The sequence below is a fragment of the Mandrillus leucophaeus genome, unplaced genomic scaffold (assembly GCF_000951045.1).
Source record: "Mandrillus leucophaeus isolate KB7577 unplaced genomic scaffold, Mleu.le_1.0 Scaffold508, whole genome shotgun sequence".
Classification (NCBI taxonomy): Eukaryota; Metazoa; Chordata; class Mammalia; order Primates; family Cercopithecidae; genus Mandrillus; species Mandrillus leucophaeus.
Window position 1 is genome coordinate 1,552,511 of NW_012105453.1, and position 9,149 is coordinate 1,561,659.

At 38.5% G+C, this 9,149-nt stretch overlaps 1 protein-coding gene across 4 annotated transcripts in view; it reads left to right on the plus strand.

Moving 5' to 3' along the window:
* LOC105551126 (chromosome unknown open reading frame, human C12orf4) overlaps positions 1-6,116 on the plus strand; it is a 64,206-nt gene extending 58,090 nt beyond the window's left edge. For 3 of the 4 annotated variants that reach the window (XM_011996281.1, XM_011996282.1, XM_011996284.1), the window contains exons 12-14: positions 2,609-2,666; positions 3,250-3,317; positions 3,936-6,116. In XM_011996281.1, the coding sequence (XP_011851671.1) occupies positions 2,609-2,666; positions 3,250-3,317; positions 3,936-4,028 (219 nt within the window). In that variant the 3' untranslated portion in view covers positions 4,029-6,116. The remainder of the gene's footprint in view (positions 1-2,608; positions 2,667-3,249; positions 3,318-3,935) is intronic. The other variant, XM_011996280.1, reaches the window with a different exon arrangement.
* Positions 6,117-9,149: the final 3,033 nt, after the last annotated feature.

Sequence of the window (9,149 nt, forward strand, 5' to 3'; positions counted from 1 at the left end):
TGCTATTAAGAAAATGAAAATTCAAGCCTCAGGCTGTCACATGACCTTGAGCAATTCACTGTACTTCTCTGAGCATCTTTTTTTTTTAATTTATAAAGGTTATTTTTGTGAGATTATGTATATTGTAAAGTTTCATGTAAACATAAGACATTATTATTATAGTTTTCAGAGCCATCAACATTGCTCTGTAGCTGCAGACATACATACAAAAATTTATTTATTTATTTATTTATTTATTTATTTATTTATTTAAGATGGAGTCTTACTCTGTCACCTAGGCTGGACTACAGTGGCGTGATCTCGGCTCACTGCAACCTCTGTCTTACAGGTTCAAGCAATTCTTCTGCCTCAGCCTCCCAAGTAGCTGAGATTACAGGCATGCGCCACCACGCCCAGCTAATTTTTGTATTTTTAGTAAAGACAGGGTCTCACCATGTTGGCCAGACTGGTCTCGAACTCCTAACCTCAGATGATCCACCTGCCTTGGCCTCCCAAAGTGCTGGGATTACAGGTGTGAGCCACTGTGCCCAGCCAACTGTAGACATTGTGACCTTGTTCTCTCTGTACATCACTTTTCACCAGGAGGAAGTAAGACAGAAAAACCAAACACTTGTCCCTCCATGCATGTGTGTACTCCATAAGACCACTGTAGCTCTTTTGCAGCAGCCTTTGCAGTTACAAGGAAATACTCTTCTTTCTGTGAACTTTGAAGCCAAAGTGTTATAACTTAAACTTGAATATCAGAAAATTCTAGTGAATTTTTAGAAGCTTCCAGGACCTAACCCAAGAGGATTCTTTACTTTTTAGCCAACCAAAAAACTACACCTCTTTTGTTAATCAATCTTAAAACCAAGTGTCTTGGACACAAATTTAAAAGTAGCTTCCTATTAAACCCTATTTCTGGCCTCAGAGAAAGTCACATTCTTTTTAAATGTCCGTGGATAAAAGCTAATTCACTCTACCTATGTTTTTGAGCATGTGTATTGCTCATTATTATAGAAGGCATTGTAAGGGTAATAAAGGTGAATAAAAAGTGGCTTCTACCTTCAGAGAGCACACAACTTAATAAAGAAGAGAAAGAATAAATCCCATCCTTCTGCCCGTTCCTCTGCCCTTCTCCCCAAAAATGAAAGGATAAAAATTTAAGCATTGAGATAAAAGAACAGTAAAGTACTTTGGGAGTTCAGAAAACGGAGACATATTTGTAGCTGGGAAAATAAGAAATACTGTATGGAGGAGATGGCAATTAGGCTGAACATTGAAGAATGAAGATCAGGTTCAGTAGATGGAATTACTGAGAAGGGCATTGTGGGTAGAAGAAACAGATTGAGGAAAAATGGAGGGAGGTGGGTGACAGGCACTGCAGACCATGTTTAGGCAAATGTGAGCAGATATACTTGAATGCAACCTTCATTTTTAAAAATTTAAAAGTCACAGAAGCTTAAAGTAGCTTTGGCTTTAAAGTATGTAGCCTTAAATAGTAAAAGAAAGGCTTACATATTATGTGTGAGACAGTAGGAAGCAATTGTAAGTTCTTAAAACAGGAGTATAATATGATCAGAAATGTACTTCAAATAGCCAAAATTAGTGGTTCAGAGGGGAAACCCTAGAATTCAGGACACTAGATAGGAAGCCATAGCGGTAAGTAGCCATGAGGTCACAAAGACCTTGAGAGATCGGTGAAGAACTGGAATAATTTGATCATCAGCCCCGGGGCAGAGGAGGGGGAAAATGTCATGAAGAAAAGGAGTGGTCACAAGGTATGTGAATTACAGCAATAAGTCAACAGCAATTAGAAGAAGACTGAGAAAAGGTTTGGTAATTAATAATCATTGATGATCTAACATAAAGAATTTCCAGCCGGGCGCTGTGGCTCACACCTGTAATCCCAGCACTTTGGGAGGCCGAGGCGGGCGGATCACAAGGTCAGGAGATCGAGACAATCCTGGCTAACACAATGAAACCCCGTCTCTACTAAAAATACAAAAAAATTAGCCGGGTGTGGTGGCGGCGCCTGTAGTCCCATCTACTTGGGAGGCTGAGGCAGGAGAATGGCGGGAACCCGGGAGGCGGAGCTTGCAGTGAGCCGAGATTGCGCCACTGCACTCCAGCCTGGGCGACAGAGCGAGACTCCGCCTCAAAAAAAAAAAAAGAAAAAGAAAAATGAGTGCATTTGTTTTGTTAGGTGGCTGGGATGGGGCATTTGTTTATTTTCACTCATTTGTAATAATGTATTATACAGTAAAAATATTTTATTGCTTATGCAAATATACAATGTAATATAATTATTCATGCTAACATTGAGGTTAGTAGGTAGAGTTCCTATGTCATTTATATTTGTCTTTAGAATTATCCAGAAAAATTAAGGATTTTTTTTAATTGTATTTATGGGGCTAACTAAATTAGTTTGTATTCCACAAGTATAGTCTTACAGCCGGAAGAAGCTGCATGCCTAAAAACTAGAGGAAATCCAGTTGGGATTAGCAAACAGTTGCCTAAACCTGTTCACAACGTGGATGATCAACATTATAGATAAATAAAGATCTGACTTTATTTTTTATACAAAGGTCTATTAAAAACATATCTTATGTTTTATTTCTGTTTTTAGGAAATGACTATACCCTGGTGCTTAAGGAGAGCAGAACTTGTGTTCAAGTGTGTCAAAGGTGAGCATGATCTTATCTCTGACAACCACCACCTGTATTTCCTCCCAAATATGGAAAGTTGAGCAACCCAGAAGAAAGAAGTGAAAGATACCCCTGTCATCTATTGCTTCCGTTAGATAGTTTAGCAAGTAAATATTTCATAATAGGCTTTTTTAGTTTTATTTTTCTAGTCACAAAATAAGTCTCCAGCCCCTTTGAAATACAAAGCTATTTGGACATTAATTAGATTTTGTTCTGCTGCTAGCTTGCTATTACCTTTATTCTCTTAAAAAGAAAAAACTAGAGCCACATATTTATTAACTTTTAATAAGCTGTCTTGGCTTCATTGTATGGAGACTAAATTGGATTTGAGAAATCATAAATAAGAGCGTGTTGACAAAACTGTTAAACCTCTCTGGCACGAAGAATTAGGGATTGCAAACATTTGTTTGTCCTTTAGGCGTAGCCTATCCTACAGGCAAATGGCTCCCTAAAAAGTCAAGCCATGAAGCCCCACAATGAAAATTCAGTTAATTTCAGTAAGCGACGGGTAGGTTTGAAGGCCGGAACTTGTAGTGCAGCAACATCTGTTTTTCTATTTTAGGTTTCATGATGGAAATGGCTTCATGGGATGGAGGAATTTCTAGGACAGTGCAGTTTCTAGTACCACAGGTATGTTATCTGAATAGATCTCACCCCAATTTAATCTCTTTTATTAGATTTCTCACAGATAGAGCTAGGCACCCTGCCCTAAAATCCTTAATATAACATAAAATACGAATCGCTTTCTGTTTTTTAAGGAGAGAAGTATTTGGATGTGATAAAGGCACTTAGTGTATTGTCAAAGATATCGGCATCTACCACTCAAGGGATTTGTTGTTTAACCCCTAAACAAAACCTGACTCATCATTCCTTTGTTTTTCTCCACATTCGTATTATATAGATTATAAAGGGTTCTTAAATAAGGACATTAGCGATAATGATTCTGTATTCTGTGAAGAACTTAGCAAAATCAGTGGTTTTATATTACTGATTACACTAGTGTTACAGAGAGGTTTTTCTATTACTCAAACTTACTATTTGACAGAAAGGACATAAGTTCTCAGAAGATGGAGCCAGAAAACCAGCCCTTGTCCATAGCCATGCAGTTATATCAGTCATGAAAGATAATTTTCACATATTGCACTCACATATTCCTTGTAGAACTAGGTCCATATTTTAAAATACTTCTAAAATTATTTTAAAAATCAATGATTTGACAAGTGCAATTATTATTTTTTCCTCTTACAGAGTATTTCTGAAGAAATGTTTTATCAACTTAGTAACATGCTTCCCCAGATTTTCCGAGTATCATCAACACTCACTCTGACATCCAAGCACTAAACCCTTATAGATTGACATGCTGGCAGGAGATGATTGTTCAACTCTCCAGGAACTTGTGCTATGCTGGGAATCTGTCAAGCAAAAGATGCCCAGAAAGAGAACCTGCAACTGAATCCACAAATCAAGATACATGTCTGTGAAACCATTCCAAAAATTTATATACTGCACAAACTAGTGATCAACCCCTAACTTAAACACTTAAAGTTTCTTTATGAATTTCTCTTTTTTTTTCTTCTCCATGTTACCTGTGAATATTAGTAATCTAAAACTTTGTATTTATCACACATGGATACTTGCAAAAGGAAGCTTGATTATATTTACATGGAGGCATTTGACTTTTTCAGAAGGCTTGACTCATATCAGGTGCAAGCCTTAATTAAACATGCAGATAAAATCTTCCTTTTACTTTATTTGCCAAAACAAAATTTAAAAGCACTGAAATATACATTGCAAGTACAAATTTCCTGTGAAAATCTTTTTATAGAAACACAAATGTATGAGACAAATGTGCTTATTCTTTTAAACTCTCCTGTTTCAGAACCCTCCTTTTAATCTACTCCTTCTAAGGATGTACAAGTTAGAGTCAGAAGACGTTTCGGATTTTTTCCGTCTCTCTCATCCTCCCTCTGTGACCTTGCATTTGCATGTTGATAACATTTCATGGACTGAGAAATAGTGTTCTTTTTTGCAAGCTTGGTGTCAAGATTAAACCAGCCCCTGGCAGTATTTTAGTGCTCATCAACATTGTGACAAAGAGACAAGGAAGATCATTTTTATATTTCTGTCCTCCCTGTGTTCTCAGCTTGCTTAACCACTCTTCTACCTCTTGCATTTCTTTGCGGATAAATGTGTCCCCATTTCTGCCTCTTCTCTATTTCCCCTCCTTTTCCATTGTTTTTCCTTATAGCACGACTTTCTCAGGTGTTGCATGTCATATATTTGTCCCATCTATAACATATTTTCTATGAGTGGCAACTCCATTAAACAAAGGCATTTACAAAAGCACACGGGTGTTTAGAAAAGCAATAGTTTCATCAATTCCAAGTTGTGTGGATATTGTAACTGGCCACAAGAATGAAATGGAGGGCATTTGGTGTCATAAGATGGCATGTCTTGATGACAAGACACAAAACGTCCTTCATTAATATGCCTCAATGTAATAACTATTATAGAAACACTGTTGGCGAGCAGAGTGCTTTCCTGTAACAGAATGTGTCTTAATTTTCCACTCAAGGGAAAGGTGTGTCCAAGTAACAACACTAAAGACAACCCTAAGGAGAACACCCACTCCAGCAGTATGTCCATTAGACCCTAAAATTCTCCAGATTATTTGTCAGGGAGCCTGGCGATTCTGCCAAGAAGGCAGGTGTTCCGCCCTTCGAGCCTATACAGTTCTCTTGGAGAAATTGTCTTTCAGGCACCACTGTTACCACTGAGACTGATTCTGATGCAAAGCAGGGAAGACAGAGGCAGAAACCAGGAGAGTGGTAGATCAGTGCAGCCGAGGTATCAGAATGGAGGAGCGAAGCTTCATTCACGGATGTTTGTTGGATGCTGCTGCCCAACTCTTCCTTTGTCACTGCTAGGCTATTCTACTAAGTTACTTATAAACTGGTGGCTTTAACGGAGGACTGTGTAAAGGTACTATCTGGCATATGAAATCAGGATAAATTTATCCAATGTCCGTTTTTCACAGGCAACTGTGTTATAGAAGTATTAAAATTGGAAAAATCATGTTTACGGTGTTGCCACTGATGGAAACACACAAACACCAAGCTAATAATAAATATATAATTTAAAAAGCTAATTATATGCACTTAAATGGTGGGAATTTTAGTGATGCAGTAATTGAGGAGTCTGGAGTTCTGTATTTGGACCAAGAATTATGAGACAAGGATCTTTTTCTGAGTGTTCTAAAGGGCTTCTTGGCCGGGAGTGGTTTCAAGCACTTCATGAATGATGTGAAGAAGGTACCTTAGGCTGAGACAGCATTCTAGGTATAGGTGGCTCTCTGTGCAACCAACTGTGGATGGAAAATATTCTGAAAAATGACAATAATACAACAATAAAAATTTTAAAAATACAATATAACATCTGTTTATGTGGCATTTACCTTATGTTTGGTATAAGTAATGTATAGATGAAGTATATGGGAGGCTGTGTATAGGTTATATGCAATTCCTACACCATTTTATATAAGAGACTGGAGCATCCAGGGATGTCGATATTGGCAGGGGCTCTGGAACCAGTCTCCTGCAGATACCAACAGACAACTGAGTAAGGCGCAGATAGGAGCAGAAATAGAATGGAGGCCGTGGTGAATGGCCAATAAGTTGAGAGGAGCTGACCACAAGAGTCCTTGAAGATGGGGAGATGAGCACAAATATTGGCATTGGTGAGGATTGTGAGTTAGAAGTTTTCTATTTGTATAAACAGTTACATATTCCTAAATGGCCCTCAAGGCCTGAAGAGTGTGCTTTGGGAATCAGGCAGAGACACTGAACCTGAGGTCTCCATTCTGTGCTGCTGTTTCCCTCCCTTCCCCCATTTCTGCTCTCAAAGCACCACACAAGCAAAGCCATTGATCTAGAAGTGTGGCGCCAGCTGTTTCTCAGCATGACTGGGACCAGGATGGAAGAAATGCATGAGAAAGAATGTCAGCGGGAAGAGACTGAGCTTGCCTGGGAGTTGGCAGATCTCTTACTGGCACAGTACACACCATCATTTGTGTCACTTCCGTTGGATCCTGGCTAATTCTCACAAGAAGAAAACATGTTTCGCAAAAGAAAGATGAAATCACAGAAACATTTCTAAAAGCTCTAAGGGAAAATTCACAGAACTGTAGAAAGGACCCACCAAAGTTAGAGACTGGAGCCTCAGGCCTATTTTCCAGTTTCTTTTATTTTGTTTTCTATTTTTCAGTTTCTAGGTGAAAATGGCTGCTTTTCTGTGACTTAAGTTTTTCCATTTATATGAAGTTGGACTGATTTGCTCAGTAGGAGTAATAGAAGTATAAAATAATGTGAAACAAAAAGAATACAACACCTATTTGGAAAAAGTACCATGTTGTCAGAACCTTTTAAATGAGTGGTTTTCTATCCTTTAACTATTCAAGAACCTTTCATTATCCATCCCATCTTTGCCCGAAATGTTTTGAGAACATAAACAATTGGAATTATTTGAGCAATCTTTTTTATTGAATCAAAGACAGGATGTCTGGAGAGAAGCTTCTGATTAGCAAATGGTACATAGTATTGTCACCTACAGTGATCACCGTGCATTCTCATGCGTAGTATTACCGCATAAAATGCAAGAATTATCATTGTGCGATCCCACGCAAACTTGCAAAAACAAAGCCTTGGTGTTTGACTTAACCTGTGGGACATCATCCAAGTGAAATGTATTTTTTGAGAGATTCTTTAAATAGCTCAGTAATATCTTAAAGGATCACTAATTCCAGGAACACCAAGCTGGGAACCACAACCTTGGACAGAAATATTTACATGAGAGTATGTTACAAAGGGAAAGCAGAGATCAAGAAAACATAAATAGCAGATTGACCCTGAGAATCTCGTTCAGTAAACAGCCAGTGTTTACTGAGTTTCTTCTATACACAAAGGCATAGTGCGAGCAAGATTCAGCCTCTAGAAGGTTATACAAAGGCAATGGGACTTGTAAAGACAGAAGACTTGCCAGGCTTTTCTGTGATCTGTGATGCTGATGATCTCTAATAACTAAAATAAAATTTCAGCTAAAGCAGGGGAAAGGAGGAGTAAACTCCTGAGGTTGCCTGCAGGACCGATATGTGCTTATAATGTCCTATTTAAAGATACACGGATAAAATTACCATACACTTCAGATCTGTCTTGCGGTTCATTTCCTGTGTTCCTACAGGAAAACGGTTCTGGATATGTCCAAATGGAAGACATAGCAGGCTTTCTCATATATCCAATTCTAAGGCTGGCTGAACTTCATACTATATACAGTCAATCCTCATTAGTTGAAGATACCATATTTGTGAAATCACCTATTCACTAAAATTTATTTGTAACTCCAAAATTGTTAGACATTTACAAAAGCATCCAGTCATTTACAAAGACAATAGATTCATCCCATCAAAGTCATGGGGATGTTGTAACTGGCCAACAGAATAAAAAGCAGGGCCTGTGGCAGCACTTTCAGGTTATCTGTGGACATGTTCAGAGCACCAAAATGTTTGAGTCACCCAACACATATGTTCCCAGCTTACATGCAGCAAGGTGATGCTCTGCCGCCTTATTTTAGCTTTCATAGTGCAAATAAATGTCCCTTTCGTGGGTCATTAGCACCATGTTGTTTTTTGGGTTTTTTTCCCATTGCCTTGTGTTGGTCATTTTGTTGTTCAAAATGGTCCAAGCATAGTGGTCAAGTGCTATCTGGTGTTCCCAAGTGCAAGAAGGTTGTGATGTCCCTGATGAAGACAGCACATGTCTAGATAAGCTCTGTCCAGGTATGCAATGTAGTGCTGTTCGTCGAAAGTTCAATGATAATGAGTCAGTGATGTGTATTAAATAAGGTGTCTTTCAACAGTAGCACACACAAAACAAGATTATATCTTGATGGGCTGATGAGAAGGTTGTGGTCAGAGCCTTGCAGGAATTTAACTCTACCTCCCTTGGGAGCAATGATTTAGTATTCACTAAGTCAGGGTTCACAGCAACTTTGTCGAACATAACTACTGTGAACTGTGAGAGTCGAGTGAATGTGTCTTCTGTCACTGGCAAGAGAGTGTAAGAGCTATTCGTAGATATCTTTGGTGCACAGAGAATGAAACCTGGAACACATTACCAAAGAAGCAAACAGATCCTTTCCAGAGACGTTCAGGAATTAAGCAGAAACTGTACTGTCTGACATACGTTAGGTGTGACATCTGCAGGAGGAGAATGTATTGATGCATCTCTCTTTCTCCCCTACTTTCTAGCCTTCTCTCCTTTTCTTTATAATAAATTCTCATTTCCTATCATCAGCTCATCTGTGCTCAAAAGTCTCTACTCTGAGCAACATCAGAGATCAGGAGCATAGTCTCTAAAGTTAAACCTGATTCAAATGCTGACTCTTCAGTTTATTTGCTGTGGCTTATTA